Genomic DNA, 18,458 nt, shown 5'->3' on the forward strand with positions numbered 1-18,458 from the left:
GGGTTGGAAAAACATTGTTCACAGACTTTGGAGATAAACAGGATATTCGACCACTTCTGGCAAAAATTTTAATGAGAAATTCTAGAGGGTAAAAATTATTTTTGGTTGCAGGGGTCAATTACAATCATTTTTGGTCAATACACAAAAAGATAGAGAAAAAGATTAGAATCTCCCATTCAAAATTTTCCCAGGACTGAACAGCCTGTATATCCTCAAAGTTTGAAAATATCAGGAACTATATCATTCCCTACCTGAAGGTCCCATGATCTGAACGATTGAACTCTTCACAGGGGAAGCGTTGCGCTTGCAAGAACAGCGATTAGAACAGGCGTTGAGGCTTCACGGCGATCCGCGCGCGTTGAGTTTTACTCTCCAGCACGTGGTCAACCAACAGAACAATCAGCAACCCTGAAAATTCAGTTACTACTGAGACGAGTGGACCCCTTGGACGTCGGAGCAGACGAGCCTGCAGCAGCAAGCTGAACGCCTTAACCAGCAATCCCTTCAAGCCGCCGACGCTCGCCCAGCGTCGCTCGGCGATCAGCAGCAGCAAGCTTCGTCCAGCATTGGTCTTCACCATCATCAACAGCAGCAGCAGCAACAGCAACAGCACCAGCAACAGCAGCAGCAGCATCCCGAAGACCGCGGCGTCAAGAGGAAAGCCGACGACATGCTCGGTAACTCTGACACCGTGTAAAGAACGACGTACACAGGCGACAAACCATTGAAAACGTTTGTCGTCCTCTGCGTCGGTTCGAAACACAGGCGTCCAAGTGTGGTCACCCGCGAAATCACTAGTGTCTCAGCAGTGCAAGCTAGAATTGTTCCAAAACGCGACGCCCCCGGGTAGCGTCGGCTCCCGGGGCCTTCGCGAAATCCTATCATCATCGACGCGACGACGTTTGGGTCGGAGCGTCGTGATCGATACAACTGTGAAAAATTCCTTCTCTCCCCGGAGCAGAGAGGAGAGAAACGTCATACGTATCTAGAAATCCGTTAGACGGTGCGTGACGACGGCCGGCGGTGACAATGGTCTTCTAGCAGCGCGTCTATTACGTCGCGCTGATCACGTTGTTCCTACTTGGGTCCTGAATCCAGAGTTCCTAGAACGACACGGCTAGCCGGATCGGGCTACCCTCGTTCGCTGCTCGAGCCAGCGACCGACGGTTCTCCGTTTCGCGCGGAATCGCCATTTGCTTCGTAGAGTTGCTCTATCAGAATTCTCAGGACGCGTTGTCATCGTTGCTGGCCGGATTCACCCCTGAAACGTGCCATAATATTATTTGAAAGAAACTGCTTAACTGACGCGTACCTGGTCGTCCGACTGCTCGGACAATCGAGGTTCCACGCGAGGTACTATGGTTTTTTTTAGTACAAGAGCCGTACACACGGTCCGGATCAGGCTGGGATAGTGGGGCATGAAGAACCACGGAAAACCAGCATGTCCGTCCGAGGCTCAACAAACTAAACTATATATATATATATAAATATATATATATATACATACTTAAAAACCAGTTTAAGGTTCCCTTAATCTTAGCTCCCGTAACGTTTAAGGCAAAACACACACGTCTGAGACGTGCGTAAACGCGATCAGGCGTATCATCAAACTGCATACGTACCGCAGCCCCCTTCCCGTTTATCGGACGAACGCGGAAATGACGGACGGTCTGAATTCGCGATCGCGCGACGTTTCGTCGCCGGTCGTTGCATTAGTGATACATTGTACACAGGGAACACAAGAGAACACAAGACACGTATTTACAAGAACACAAACAGACACACAACCCATACACGTATACAGAGATACATACGGCGAAACTTACTTGAGACGTAAGGATATATAAAAAAATGCGCGCAACTTGTGCTGGTCGGCAGCACGAAAACTATTAGCTCGTAAGCGGACAAACAAAATATAATTATTACAAACAGTTATATTATATATATTATATATACATACAGAGAGTCTGGAGTGTATGATGGAGACAGAAAATGAAAAACGAAAGAACGGGGGCCGTAAGGATGGCCCGCCGCGAACCTCCTACTGTACACGTTGCACATTTTCAAGAGATTCGTCAGAGTGTACGAGCATTTTTCGCAAGCATGCACACGCCAGAGACGAGGAGGGAAAAAAATATGAAGAGGAGATGATGAAAATGCTGATGAAAAATGACGTTGCAGAAAGAGAGAGAGAGAAATAAAAAACTAAATGCTAAATATTATATATATTATATATATATATAAATATTATAAATAATAAATATAGGGTCTATGAGACTAGGATATAAAATAGGCGAAAGAGATATTCGAGAGTGCATGGAGCCGCGTGCCCGGGCAGTTGTACACGATCCCAGTGTCGACGAGAGAATGGGAAGAGAAAAAGATGGCAGAAGCCCTGAACACGAGAGACAGAGTGATGGAGGAAGAGAGAGATAGAGAGAGAAAGAGAGGGAGAGGAAGAGAGAGAGAGTGAGTGTGAGTGAGTACGAGAGCACGTGCAAGATATTTCGTGAATGAACGACCTTGGGATTGTCGCGTACGTGCACGGGCACACGATCGAGCGAACGGGAAGCTGTGCGAATGGGAATGCTTCGTGAGCATCAAGGAAGGAGAGAATGCGAGAATGGAGCGAGCGAAAGAGATTTTAGAGTGGCGTGCTTCAGGTAATCTGAGGTCCTGTGATCGTTATAAGCGAAATATTTTTTTATTTCCGGGTATAATAATCTGAACGCGTAAAGATAATTGCGTCGTTTCGAACTTTTACTTGCAATATACCGTTACGTTCTCGCAATACTTAGAAAGAAGAATAAGACGAAGAAGAAGGAGAAGCAGAACAGAGGTGGATCAATTAAAGAGCTACGAAGATGAGGATGACGAGGGAGAGGAGAGGAAGAAGAACATAGAAAATCCGTAGGTTTCACCACGTTGGAGCGAACTTTAGAAACTCGGGCCAGTCCCTTATCCACCCCCGAACGAAAAAAAAAACCCCCATCATTCTCGACCCTTTTCCAAAACCTTTTTCTAAAACTCCTGGACAGTCCGTATTTTCGATGGGGTTTCATTCGACGAGACCGAACGAGATGGAACGAAAACGTTTACGGTGACACCGCGCTTTATCTCTTGGAACTCGAATTCTTAGCCGGAAACAGAACGGAAACACGGTGATCCGAAAAAAAATACTCGAGGCACAAAACGAAAACGTAAAAATGTAAACGTTGAACGGTGACGTCGGAGGCGGTCTCGAACCAAAGAAAAACAAAAATGGCCAGCAAAAGTATCGTTGAAAAAATAATAATAATGATAAACATTTTACCTACGACACGTTCGATTTCTTCGTTTCCTCGACTGGCAATCGCGAACATGAAGTGTGCGGAAATTGAAAATGGTAGCGTGCCGAATTTTTTCTTCCCCGTGACAAACATATCTCACATCGATCGCGTTGTTGTTGTTGTTGTTCCCTTCGGAGATTCTCGACGAAATTCTTTCATCCCCATTCCCGGATACCTTACGATTGCCCCCGTTTTACCACATTCTGTCCCGAGATGAAATTTTTAGATCCCGGCCTTCGTACAACGAGCATATTTATTTCGAAAGAGAAACATCGAAACACCCGGGAGAGAGGACGTGGCAGAAAAGAAAATTCGCAATTTCTCGGGAAGTCGTTGTACCCCGACTTCTCCGTTCCTTTTTCAGGGGATCTCTCCCTTCAATCCTTTTGTTCGCCAATTAAAAAAATTAGCCTGACGTCGTCATCTTCGTTGAACGTAAAAGACACGCGCCAAGAAACCGCCGGATAGACAGGCTTTTTCACCATCTGGAACGAGAGAAGAAAAGTTTGCTAAAGGATTCATCGTCAAAGCTACATTTAACGATTGCACCCGCCTCGCGACCGGAACTCGGAACGACTCGATCGCAATAATTTAATTCTTCGTGCATCCGCCGCGTTCGACGAACTCAACCGAAGAAAATAAAAGAACGACTGTAACTTGGCGTCGAAAATTTTAATTTTAACGTACGAACCGGTGACGGGGAAACGAAATCGTGCAACTTTGGCGAACGGAAAACAGAGACGCGTTTCGGGTTCCGGTGATGCGCAACGCGGGTCGATCATTGGTCGTTCTTATTATAACAAGTTTTTGCGTTACAGGGCGTTTTTTCCTCGGATTAAGTAGTATGTAAATACACCTTGATATCACAAGCATAAACTGAGAATTTACTGATAAACTTAAATCGAGTACATAATGCGAAATAGGGTTAGTTTCTATGTAAATACCTAAAGCTGGACGAGTGCATACACCTCGTCCACGCAACCAACGATAATCGTTTTTATCGAACCAGTGCTTCTGTTCGTCGTCGGTGCACGCCCGGTCCGTTGGCGATCGTCCTTATGCGACCCGTTCGCCGTCATTCATTGCGGCAAAAAAAACACGCGTACGATCATCGTGGAGCATTTTGGGGTCTCCGCGCATAAGAGCGTTCACCAAGAAATGGGCGTCGCTGATCGGGAAGTTTTTTTTTCTCGACACTGATACACAACCACACGATTACACATACACGCTCACGTACACACAGCATTGCGATGGATTGTACAGCTACGATAGAATAGATAAATAATAAGCCTAAAGACACAGTCTTCACACACTCGCACCACCGGCACCGACTAGCCTCCAAATTAGGACAGGGACCAAAAAAGAAAAAAAAAAAAAGAAACAAAGTAACACGTTCGGCGATCACACAATTTTTCCGAGATTTTGTCTTTCGGGTAGACGCGCACACGCGAGATTCGGCTACGTTCCAGGTATATACGTACAAGAACACGGGAACAGAATTTCTTTTCTTTCGTTTGTTTCGGTAAAGTTGCGGGGCGTGATTATCGAGCTCGAAATTTCTTTTTAAAAGTAGAACAGACACACCGATGGTCAGACGTTACTCGAGCGCTTATTGAGATTCGATCCGTAGGAGAGAGGTGCGTTGAGTGAAAGAGGATGACTGAGCGAGTAACTGTGAAATCGGTACGGAGATCAGGTTCGTTTCGATAATACGCGTGCCGCAAGCACAGAAAAGTAATTTAACGAAAAAAAACTAAAAGGAAAGCAGAAACGAATACGCGAAAGTTAAAGCAACACATTGGCAAGATGATAATTTGTAATGTACTTTCCAAGACAAACGAAGAGGCAAAAGATTGTCCACGGTCCCTTGACAAATCGCATGCAGAAAAGTAATAATATACGTACAAAGTAACAAAAAAGAAAATCATCAAAAAACAAAATGGTGCACGAATGTAGGAGCGGAGAAGAAGAAACGAGAAAGATTTTTTCTTTAAAAAAAAAATATAAAAAGCAACAACATCACCATCCACTTTTCACCGTCACTATCGCCGTTATTAGCAACAAAATAAAAAAAAAAAAAATAATAATAAATTAACAACAACAACAATACAATTAAACACTAAAACGCCAGCACAATGTCGAGATCATTCGCGACGCGGTCGTGAAACGATCCCGAGACGACAAGCTTTTCACCGGTGCATCCTGCCGTGCGCCGAGGGTTGCTTTTTTATCGCAGCGCGAAACCGAAAGGAACGAGGATAGACGGACGGGCGAGAAGAAGAACGACGTATAATGGAAGGAACAAAAAATGAAAAAGCAAAAAAAAAAAATAAAGAAAAAAAAGCGATCCAATAATCGGCCGGCCCGTGCCCCGCGAACGTGTACCATAATTAATAAAAAAAAAAATTAAACGAAACACACAATCAAACAATTACAATAGCTCTAGTAGTGTATGTTCTGTAATCGAAGAATGATAAGCAAAGGTTACGAGATAAATAACTACATAAATAAACAGAAAAAAAAAAAAATGTGGCGAGCGCGCCCGTCGCAGCTGGCGCGCCGACAGAAAAAAAGCACAAAAAAATAATTTACAAATATATTGATTTACATATGCCCGTAACTCGTAAGCGGGCCGGTGGCGCAGCGCGTCCTACCTTCGTCGGATCATCGAAAAACGATTTGCCAGACCCGCTGTGGACGCGACGAAATGGGGACGATACACGTCGGGACACGGAACAACGAGGGTAAACGCAAGCGCTCGTCGTACGAAGCTCTGCTCTCTCGACACGCGAGACAAGCTCGAATCCACGTGGAACGAAATATGGCGTATCCCGTTCGCGGACAAATGGAGAATCCGAAGTGAATCGCAAGATGAAGAGGCGAGCGACGCGGCGAGTGGCCGAGCCGACTTCGACGGATTGATCGGGACACAGAGGGGAGCACGCGTTCTGCAAAACCAGCCCTTACTACTTACCCATAATCTTAATCTCTTTCATGTAAATTTGCTAAATGTTTAAATAATCTAAAAAAATGCCATAGCCCGGATGCGCTGGTGTATACTCCCAGCGCATACACACTCACAAATACGACTCGACCTCACGAATTAAACGCAAAATCCGCACGGTATCCGCTCGAACGGCGGCGTGCGGTAGAATTGGTATTCTCGCCAAGGAGCAAACAGTTTACAACAATGCACAACGACAGATATCACAGACAAAGCACACACAGTGAATGAAAACGAAACCGTGGATCGCGTCTCGCCGCGGCGCCAGTGGGAAGAAGACGTGAAACCCCCGTCGGGCGAGACAGGCCGCGATCTCGGTCAACGTACAATGTCAAAGCGAAGTTGCCCTAGTTCTCGAGCGTGCAACCCCGCGCGCTCACACACATCTCAATACACAGGCGTACGCGAGTACTTACGCGTACGCGCGTTCGCCTACACATCTACACCCACGTACATACACACTATTTACACTCGATTACACTCGAATACACACGCTACGGATATGTAAAGCCAATTGATTTTGTAAATTGTCGTTTAAAGAAAGCAGCGGACTTTTAAAAAGAAATTATCAAAACAATAATAGAATTCCAGAACGATTAGATTCGGCCTCACACTGGTACCTTTTCACGTTAACGTTCAAGATCGTTATTGCGGTAATCGTTTACCATCTGTTCGGTTTTGGGCAGGTCCGCGCGCGATCTCGCGCGTCGATCGCGTCTAGAACCGGACGAACGAAAGCGATCGATCCAAAGGAGGAAAAGCACAAAATTTGATGATTACGAAAACAAAACGAAAAAACGAGCAAAATTCGCGGCCTTTGGCATACGTTTGGATGCAGAACCGATGACGAAAACGACGCCAATGGCGTCCCCATGCATCCCGGACTTGACGCCCACACGAACCCGACAGTAACGGGACATTCTCTTCGTCGAAGGGTGTCCACACCACGTAGTGGCAGGTTTGCTCGAGGTGCGGAAATCAACCGTTCCAGAGACGGAACGCGGCACAACAACGAACACCGAAAGAACGAGCAATTGCGATACCACCTCGACGCATAAAATAAAAAAAATAATAAGAGAGACACGAACGCAACCTGTCACGCGCGATGAAAAATAACCAAACGAACCAACCATCATCCTAAGCAGTTAAGCAACGGCGTTAGAAGAGAGCCGTTGTTCGAATTCGCGGCTTTACAAGCAAAAACCGTTGATTTGTTTTCGATCGGGTTTTAATTTTTTAATGAAATAATCTCACGACGAATATACCACGTACGGTCGCGCGCTCTGATCGATCCCCGAGAGTGAGAGAGAGAAGAGAGAGATAAACGAGGCATAAGACGAGACACGTATGTGGATATTCGTGGCAGTGTGTATCATAAGTGCGCAGCATATGATAAAACCGACAGTCTAGCAGTGCGAGCGCCTCGGCGGCATTCGCGTCTTCACGCGGTGTCTCTGACCGAGCCTCCGTGATTAAAAACCGGAATAAGTTGTTTCAATGTTCACTATATAAATGAAGAGGCATAGTTGGCGTGGCGATGGGGCGCGCGTTCGCCGTCGTCGTTCATGGCCGATCACGAACGCGAGCATTCCCCGCGAACGCGATAATTTTCATCGAGTCGAGCGTTTTCAACAGAGATCGTCCACCGCGCGACGTATCCTGGCTATTCCACATGCTCAAACATTCCCAAGTGTGTTCACCGGAACGACAAATTGTTCGCGTTCCGTTCCGCGGCTATTCGCGCAAACTTCGGTTTAGAACGGAACGACTAAATTCTTCGAAATTCCTCGATCTTCTTTTCGGCACTTTCGGCGAACGGTTGAAAGAGAAAAAAATGTCGCGAACGATCCCGACGCTTTGACAGAGTAGTAACCGTGCCGTAAATTCGATCGAAACGCGTCTGATCGGCGAATTGATGGCGACGAACGAGCGAACCCACCGCGCTGGCTCGTTGCTGAAACTCGCGGGGGCCGCTCGGAACCCTCGGTTTTCGCGACGAGTCGATACTCTTTTCAAAATATTCTCCAAATTTTTCGTTTACGGGAATGTGTTTTCTTTACCCTGGACCCCTTTTACCAACCCCCCGTATGCGTGTCCGAGGTAAAAAACCGAGTCCGAACATCTTTGATATGGAAGTAAAAAAAAGAGAAAACAATAATCTAATACGAGTCCAGCTTCGAACAATATACATATATATATCGGGTCTTGCGATTTGAAAACGTTTAAAAATGATTACGAAACATGCGAAATGGAGTTATTCGCAGCGATCACAAATTGGTTTGAGAGAAAACGACAAACACGGTGGAAAATACGAGGGAAAAATGTAATACGACAGAGTCCGTTGAGTGGGTGCCTTCGTCAGGGTTTTCCGTTACAGTTAAACGAACGTTCTCAAGTATAACTCACAACTAGTAGTACTATGGTAGAGCAGTAATTACAGTGTACCGCAGTAAACAGTTAACTAAGTAAGTATACAGAAAGCACGTGGTCTTTTTCAGTGTTTACAGTCTCGTCAGCCGTGCACCACACGCGAATCGCGTAGTGGAACGGCTGGAAGTAACGGATTCATTTCGTATCTCCTTCACGACACACCAATAAATCCCTGGATCATTCGAGATTTTCGAATACACTTCCTTGGCCCACGAACTGGCGGTCTAGACTTAATCCAGCAAATCAACGATCAAAATTCACTTCGAAACGAAAAAGGAAACCCAACACCCCCGTCCACGAGATCCGACCGCCGTTCTTAACCTGCCCCCGACCCCCATAATTTCCATATCCAAATCCCATTTTCAGTATTTAACAGAATAAATATGCTAATAAGTGTAATAAGTGTCCGTAGTTTAGGCAACGTGTGTACGTTGTATACTCCGCATAGGCGAGCGAGAAGGAGGGATCGTGAGAGGGAGATTGGCTAGAGGTAGAGATGATTGGACGGTGGAGTCAGTCGCATATTTAAACTAACAGATAATAATTAATTAACTACAGTACCGTAACCGTTTGTCAAGTCAAGTTAATTAACAGTTAACCGTAACCACGCATACACACATAATTATTAATTAAACGTACTCGACACATTCTATTGTAAGGACAGAAGCGATAGCGACACCCATTCCCCCAAAGCGTCGCGTTTTATTCAATAAATCGCGGAGGCACTCACTACGGAGACAAACCAAAGGGCTATGGGACTCGGACGCGGATCGGAGGGTGCCTGAACGAGCGTCGCGACGCTCTGGCCGTTACCGGCGAGACACTTCTAACACGAATTTCCCGGCGAACATCACCTCGAACGTCGGCACGAGGGAGACGCGCGGCGACGCGCGTTCAGGTTTCCCATCCCCCCGGTTTTTCATTAGTCTTTCGAGTACAGCGTTCAGTTATTTCACTTATGACGTTGTTTTCAACACAATACAAAAATACCCCGCCACCCGTCCCTACAGATCAAACCATCCACCATATCCTTATCCCGCGGGTAATCCTCTCAAAGCCCAATCCCCCAAAGTTTCACGTGTACGCATTGTTTCCAATTTGTTCGCGAGATCTCAATTATGGGTTTCGCGTCCGACGTCGATCGTGTCCCTCTCTCCACGAATCAAAAAGTTGCCTGAAATTCATCATCGATCCGAACACGAACGATCCACGCTGGAAATTTGAATGAACATTCTTGGAATTGTTTGGTAATCGAATGAAAATCGTATTTGAAGAGGTGGATGTTCGGAAATTATTTGAGAAACGGGGGACGAGCGACGTCGAGCATTGAAAAAAAAAAAATAAGGCGATGTTGAGTTTTCAGATTTAAAACGTTTTACGTACGGTTAATTACCGAGTATAACACACAGCGCAGATTATCGTTAATTTTCGGCGCCCGTTTTCGTCGCGTTTTCCATCGTCTCCGATGAAGAAGAACCCCATTAAATATCAAACGCAATTGAGAGAAACCGCGAAGCAATTGGTGGCAAAATCGACCACAATGCGACGAAAATGTGCGTGCACAGGTTTAATGGTATCGATTGAGTTTGGTCGAAGTCCCCTTTTGGGCACATTATACCGACGCACTTCCGACACCCGCAGTCCCGTTGCCGAATTCATGCCGAAAGTGGAGCGCAGAGACGCACGGACCGTCCATTCCGAAATTCAATTCTAGTCAGAAAAGGGTACAAAGCTCGTACGACAAAATCGGTACTTATTCGTCTTTGAAAAGGACGGTTCGAGCGCGAGCAAAAAGAAAGTCGAACATCGAGATCGATCGGGCGCGACGCGGCCACGATCGATCGAAAATTGGTGATAGTGATTGCTAAAAACGGACGGTCCGTGGCGGGCTCTCGAGTGAAATGGGCCGGCGGGAACGTGCGCGAGAAAAATATTCGCGTTGTTGACAAAACACAAGTAGCCTCTTTTCGTTGTATCAAAAAAAAAACAATCGGCCAAAGTCCGGTCGATCCTTGTATGAGCAAAAACGACACTCTTTCTAAATCGAAAAAAAAAAAAAGTATATGGATGTACGGTACGAATGAATCTTCCGAAAGCTTCGATGATAATATTGTTGTTGTTTCGTCGAATTCTTTGTTTTTTTTGTGTATTTTGTAAAATTCCTGCCCATCCACGCTTTCTGGCGAGGGCGCCGGTCGGATCCTTGTTCGCGGTTCGAACACGAATTTTGGAATTTTTTCGAAGGAAGAAGAAGGAAAAAAACTTTGCTTTTTGATCGATAGACAGAAATGGAGAAGAATGCCGCGCGATTCGAGGATCCGACGGCCCAGCGTTTCGACATCGCAGTTAATCCATTATTATTACTATTATTATTATTACTACTACTACTATTATCATCATTATTGCTATTATTATCGCTATTAGTTATTAATGATTAGTTAATCATACAGAAATTGCTAGAGGGCAATTGGAGGCGTATTTTTTAGAGAGAAAATGCAAGAGAAAGAACGAAAGAGAACAAGCCATAAAATCGTTCTGTCATCGAACGAGATCGCGATCTTTGATAAAAAAAAAGAGAAAATGAAAATCGATAGTAAAAGCGTAGTAGCCACGTTTCGAGATTCTCCTTTTTTCCTGTTTAGTCTTTTCCTTTTTTTTTTTTTATATATATATCAATAAATACTTGTATGTATACACCAACACGCACATATAGATTTATATATATGTATACATAGTTATACTCGTTAAATATTATATATTATTTGAACACTTATTTATACAAGAGCGAAGCCGGTACGCAAACGTTGAACGTAGAAGAAGCGCGTTTCGAACAATTTGCCAATGTTCTCGGTCCCCCTATTCGTTATATTATTCGCAATTTCGCTCAAAGTGCAAGGATACCTAATCGGTACGAAAATTGTCGCGCGACCCTTTATCGTTTTCGATGTCTTCCCTTTACTTTTAACATTACGTGTAGCATCGACTGAGAGTTATATTATATACGCCAACTGACACTCGCGTCGTTTGTTAAGCTTTACTTTTATCATTGTATATTACTATTATTAATATTATTATTATTTTATCGTGGAAGAAATCCTCGCTTTTTTTCCTCTTTCGAACAAAAATCGCGCGCGCGCCGATCGATCGAAGGAATCGGACGAAAATGAATGAAAAATTATCGCGTTACACGTTCCTCTTTGTCCCTTTTGTGTATACCATTTATATCCTCGTTCGAGTTAGAAGAGTGCCGGCAATGTTGAAAACGAACGCGATCTCGGTGCTTCCGTTTAGCAAATTCAAAACAACGCGCCATTTCGTCGCCATTCGTCCACGCATCAACGACCTATTTTTCGTGAAACGAAATAAAAAAGCGCGGATCATTTGTTCAATCGTTCTCGAACAAGGTTCGGTTGTTTTGTTGCTTCGAAAAAAAAACGAAAAAAATTAGAAAATTTAAAAGATATATATTGAACGTTCTCCCGTGCACTCTTCGATCGCACCTCGCAACGTTTTTGTTCGCCGATCGTCGCGCGACGAATCGATCCCTGTTTCGATCGATTCCTATTTCTGAATTTAAGGCAAAATAAATAGAGAAATTGTTAAAGAAACGGCGTCGATCGGCGGATACAGAACCGCGTCGAGTTACGTTTGCTAGTCAGAATTGGTTAAAAACGAAGGATGAAGCGACAAGCTAGGGATTTTACGATTAGTTACTGCCTTATTAATTAATCGATCGTTTATATCGTGTAATTAGCGTTTTAGTTGCGCGGCTCGTGGGTGTTAATTAAGGTAGAAAGACGGGAAACGTGCACGCGCAGCAGCACGTATAAACGTATACAACAAAACTACGGTTCTTTAGTTACTATTCACGTAGAAAATGGCGCGCCGGGTCGCCGGATTTATGCAAATTTACATCGCGAGTTTTTTTATCGTTTACACGCGTCGGGTCTGCTCAAAGGTCGACGTTTTACTACTACTTTCGTGACTTTCGTGACCGGTTCCATACAACTCTCGTTCTATTTTTTCTGTTCGAACGTCTCAACGGTGGACAGGACACTTTTGTTCCGATTTATTGTAACCGGCGTACTGCACGCAGACGCGCTAAGTTCTCATTACTTGTTACTATTACTGTCGTTAGAAACCATACACGCAACACCCATACACACACGTTTATTCGTTTTTATTACTTTTAATAACCGTACTATATTAGTTGCTGCTACTATTATTATTACGTCTAGTTATTATCATTACCGTCGTCATCGTCACAATGTCATACACTTCGTCGATGCGCAATCGAAGTTATCCGCTTCTTTTTTCATGGCAGTATCGCCGCCGTTAGTTTCTTTCCTTTGATTACTATTACTATTACTATTATTATTATTATTATTATTAACGTTTAGAATAATTTGTCTCGTATAAAGTGGTTCCTTGACGTCGAGGTTCGCTATCGACGATCCCAACTATAGAGCACCGATTATAGAAGTGCGTATCGTGAGCAACAAATCTCTGAAATACGCTGACGATTGTCACACGAAATTTAGAACATGTGCATTTATTAAATATTATCGTTACCTATTATTGCACCGCCGATGAGACGGCGAAAATGCAGAATCCGGTCGATCCGGGCACGATCGGACGACAAAACCTCGAAAAAAAGTTTATCGAACATCTACGAATTGATTTGGAGAAGTTTTCGATCGCGTTCAAGGCATCCTGAATGGCCGATCGTGTCCTAGCATCGAACTGGACCGCGCTTCACGCCTGTTCTCGACATTATTAGTTATCGCTATTAATTATCATTAGTTAACTCTATTGCTACTATTACCACTATTATTAGTTATCGCTATCGATTCTTGATGCGAGCCTACTGTCGATCGGCGAGAGATGTAACTGCTTCGATCGTTCCTCGTCCCGTTTCGTAATTGATGATCGTTGACGATCGCTTTCTAAACATCCAGAGTCCAGGATCAGAAATCACGATCCAGAGGAATCGGGACGGGGAGCGGGCGATCGAAAGCGTTTCGAAGAATGGTTTACCATCCGAATTGCGATAACGAGCCGAAGATACAAAGTTTCTTTGCGATCCGCGACGACGTCGTCGAATACGTGCGTGCACGCGACGTCGTCCCGGAAACGAGTGTACACGTTCGAACAAAACCGTATATACACGATAATCCTCGAAGCGCCGCGTACGTAGTGAGCAGCGTTTACAAATTTTTCGAATTTTGGAAATGGTCGACGCGCAAAAGAAAAGAAAAAAATATATGAAAAATATATCGAATCCAGAGAACAAGCGAAAAGAGAATAAAGCGGGAGGAATAATATAGATGATGAACGATAGGAGCAAAATGTAACAAAAAAAAAAAAACAAAAAAAAAACAAAAAAAAAAAATGAAGACGAAACGATAAATTCACCAGTCTCTTTCGGTTACGAGCGAGTTCCGCATTGTGTAGGATTTATCTCATTAATGGTTCTATGTATGATGATACACGTGATACAATATCTAGGAGAAAGAGCTAAACGTTTTCGATGATTGCGAGAAACGGTGAAATGTACACGAGCAGAAATTTTTTCGATAATCGCGAATAGCCTTTTTGCGTGACTCGATTCAAAACGCATAATTATCTAGGATCTAAACGACGAGCGTTTATTTTCATTTTTTACGATCGTCACACGTACGTTCGTCACCGGGTGCTTCCGTGCGACGGAACGACTTCCGGGCGCGCGCGCGCGCGCTGCCGGAACGATTTTAAATTCGAGAATCTTTCGCTGGGCAGTGTTCGATGAGATTAACTACTCGGGTATCGGAAAATTGAAATTTATCACGGCCAATTTATCGCGACGAATGTTCTCGGAGAGGCTCCACCGTCTCGTCTTCAACGCGCGAATAAATTGCGATCGACGAGCGGTGGAGCGCCTCCGAAATTAGTCAGAAATTTGTTTCGACTATCGTTTGTACTCGTTTGTATCGGAGCCCCGTTTCGACTCGGTTTCCTCTCAAATGATATTTGTTACGGAAGAAGAGAGCAAAATTCGACGGTCATTGAACATGAAAAATAACATCGCGTGGAAACGCTTAAATTTAATTTTGATACTTTGCGGAAACCAGTGGGGAAACTTGGCTACCGATTCTTCGTTGAGACATATCAAAACGATGTAACTCGATACCGTTGAGAGAAAAATAAAAGCGATTATTTTCAAGTATTTAGGAATAAGGGAATGGGTATTCTACAAAATGGCGTCGAACGATTGTTAGATCCGAGCGCAGTGTTTCAGATACTCAAAACGTAGATACCATTGAACACTGTAGATCAATATTTCGCAATGTAATCGCGGATCCAAAACAAGTATTGTGTATAAAGCGTCTTTCGGGCTTCCTATCGACAGCGTGGGGCTCGTTCCAGCTAAAGTTTCGCGGGACCGGATCGGTTTCGCGTTGCGCAATAATTTTTATCGTAAAATACACGAAAGCTAACGATCTCGGATAAATCGATGTCGCGGAACCGAGCGTCAAAACGCGTTGGAACGGAATTCTTTCAGCGGTCTATAATGTAACGAAATTCTCCGGTGTCCACGTTCCTTTCGATCGAACGAGCCTGCACGCGAGCCGAGTCAGAATTAAAAGTCGTTCGAAATTCGAGTTTCGAGTGGTTCGAATGAACGGGAACGACGAGAAACTCGGAGCTGCCGTCGAACGCGGGTTGTAAATATTCTAACGCGCGTGACGTAGTGTAGAGTATTGAATATACTTTCGCGGTGGCGTAGTAATTTCTGGTTTTTGCGAGCGCCGTTGGAAGATTGCTCGTCGATTCTGGAAGCACGCGATTGACCGGCCGAAAATTTTCAAAGTCTTTTCGAACACCGATGGCAAAAATAAAGGCTGATATGTGTCGCGAGACGGCGATTATTGTCGCTGAAATTTTTGTGCGAATGTTGTATGGTGCGAGTGTCGAGCAAAAAAATATAAAGGATAGAAAAAATTACGGGAATGAGTTTTAAGCGAATAAAAAAAAGTCGAGAGCGCGTGTGCAAGAGTGTGCGTTGTACGAATGGATTCGCGTGAATATGAAGAGCGGGTCGGGACGGAGCGAATGCGTGTAAAAGTAGCGTGAACGAAAACTAAAAACAAAATTTTACTACCAAGTGGACTAGAATCGCAACCGATGGGCATTATTAAGCGAAAATGAAATTTTCGGAACGTTTTTTCGACGAAGAAAAGCGTCCAAAATTGTACCTATTTTCATTTTATAAATTATATATATATATATGTATATGTATATGTATATGTATAGATATACGACGACCTAAGCGATCATTATATTGCAAGATGTAATGTGAGAGAAAGGGCGATAAGAAACGTTGATGAAGATTAAGAAAATGAAGCGAAAGACGATGAAGGTGAAGAAAAAAATTATTGTATCTATATTCGGAGGTGAATCGATGATGTATTCGAGTCGTGATTATTATTATTATTATTATTATTATTATTATTATATATTATGATTATTGTGTATAGTTAAGGCGAAAATGGGATTTTAGACGAAATTATCGAACTCGAAGTATATAGGGAACGAATATAGTGAGAGTATAAGAGAGAGAGAGTAAGAAAGCGAGAGTACAAGAAGAGAGAATGCGAGAGTTGCGAGAAAAATTTTTTGACGGTGATTGCACACTGTAATGTCGGCAGGCAACAAAAAAAAGTCCCCCTCCCCTCGAGCAACAAAAAAAAAAAAAACGGCAAAAATGAAATATAGTCATAGCCAAAAATGGAAAGGAAAAAAAAAAGAACGAAATGGTAGAGAGCACATGCGACGTAATGAAACAAAAGTTTAAAAACCAAAAACGATAAAAAAAATGATATCAATAACGCATTTCGAGACAATACAAAACACGCGCATAGAAGTAACACCACAACGTAGCAGGCAATAGAGTTTGGGTTCGCTGGAATGATTTTTTTTCTTCCCGGTAAATATATAACGATACAAAAGTTTTTCGTAACGCAAAGGAAAAAGCAAAAAAATATAATAAAGGAGACGACTCAGTCCTTGTTTCTGTTTGTACGACGACCACAACACGAAGATGAAATAGCCGATGATAATAACGAGAACAAAAAAAATACAATTTTATCACTATATCTATATATAAAAGTATACATATATGTATGTATGTACGCGCGCATACGTACATCCGGTGCAAAAGAACGCGAACGCGTACGCGATGTGCTTCCTCGTTCGTGACAATGTGGCCCACGTTTAAATTTCTATTCCCGACGTAATCCATCGCGATCGTTAACGGAGCATTTCCGGTTTTCATTTCAGAACCTTCTATACCCTTCGAACCGCCAAACGAACGTACAAAACTGAACACGATTCGGACTTAGTAAAGGGCACATTGTCGCGTTCCGGGACGAGCAGAGGAGGAGAGGCGACAATAGAGGCAAAAATAGAAAAAAAAATATATAAGTGAAACTCGGGCAAAGAGATGAGAACGAAAATTTCGATGAAAACGCGTAGAGACGAGCGCGACAAAAATCGCGGAAACGAGGCAGTATACTTTTTTCCCCCCCGATCGCCATCGAACCTTGATCAAACTTCGGTTTCACCCTCGCGATCGTAGGCGACTGTTATCGATTTTCGACGCTCTCGGCACCGCGGAAAATGTCCCTCGGTCGACGAATACATCGAATCACGCAAACGAGCCTGTTCGGGAAACAAAAATTCAACTTTCGGTACGCGGAGAACTCAATTTTTAGATTGCTAAATATATCTCTGGATCCCAGAAGATCGAAATTCTGAATCGTGAAATACATGTAATTTTTTAATCGCGGTAAATTTAACTGTACAAATCGTAGAAAAGAACTGTAATTGTAATTACTATAGAACTTGAATTTTGGATCGTGAGAAAATTTACTTTAAATCGTGAAAAGTATAGTTTTTGGCTCGTAGAAAGCTACCTTGTTGATATGTTGGGGGTTCTCTCAGAAAAAGAAAAGTATACACTTGAAAGTGAATTGGCGATCGAAAAAGTAAAAGAAAAAAATGGTACCGTTGACCGGAGGGGCCAAAGTCTCCTAACGCCTTCTGTTTTCACCGTAGCATATCCATTTTCCTCGTAAATGTTCCTAATTAATATACACCCTTCGCAGATCCTTGCACTCTGTTCCCATTTCCAACATGCACCGAAACTATTCACCTCACCCTTCACCACACATGTTCCCACATCTTTTACCAACGGCACAGCCCCTCACGTTTCCAATCCACAACCACCGAAACCCCCCAGTCCCTCCACTAGCAAACCGATCAACCAATGTGAGTGATTGTGTCAACACGTGTTACAAAAGGGAAAAAATAGCAGATTTTAAAAGAGAGGATCGAGAGAAAAAAAAGAAAAAACGGAAGATAGATAATCGCAAAAGAGCATACTTACGACCTGGCGGGAGAAAAAAATCGATCGATCGGAAAACAAAAAAAAAAAAAAATGAAACGTACACACACACACATTCGTCGGACTGTGCAGGGACATTTTGCATCAATTGCGTAAACACGAGACAGAGGGAGAAAGTGTGCGTGTGTGTGAGAGAAAGAATTACGAGTTAAAGAAAAAAAAAAGAAAAAAAAAGGGAGTCGAGAGTGAGAGAGAATGCGCGTGTGGAAGAGAGCGAGAGAGCGAGACAGGCAAGAGATGTGACTAAAAA

General features: G+C 43.6%; 1 protein-coding gene across 1 annotated transcript in view; it reads left to right on the top strand.

The window, feature by feature from the left end:
* The window catches only part of LOC122399432 (zinc finger protein 853), a 116,481-nt gene extending 98,698 nt beyond the window's left edge, over positions 1-17,783 (top strand). The window contains exon 12 of the mRNA XM_043400110.1: positions 291-17,783. Coding sequence (XP_043256045.1) covers positions 291-412 — 122 coding nt within the window. The 3' untranslated portion in view covers positions 413-17,783. The remainder of the gene's footprint in view (positions 1-290) is intronic.
* Positions 17,784-18,458: the final 675 nt, after the last annotated feature.

Source organism: Colletes gigas, unplaced genomic scaffold, assembly GCF_013123115.1.
Source record: "Colletes gigas isolate AHSC1104 unplaced genomic scaffold, ASM1312311v1 Colletes_gigas_Sc00013, whole genome shotgun sequence".
Classification (NCBI taxonomy): domain Eukaryota; kingdom Metazoa; phylum Arthropoda; class Insecta; order Hymenoptera; family Colletidae; genus Colletes; species Colletes gigas.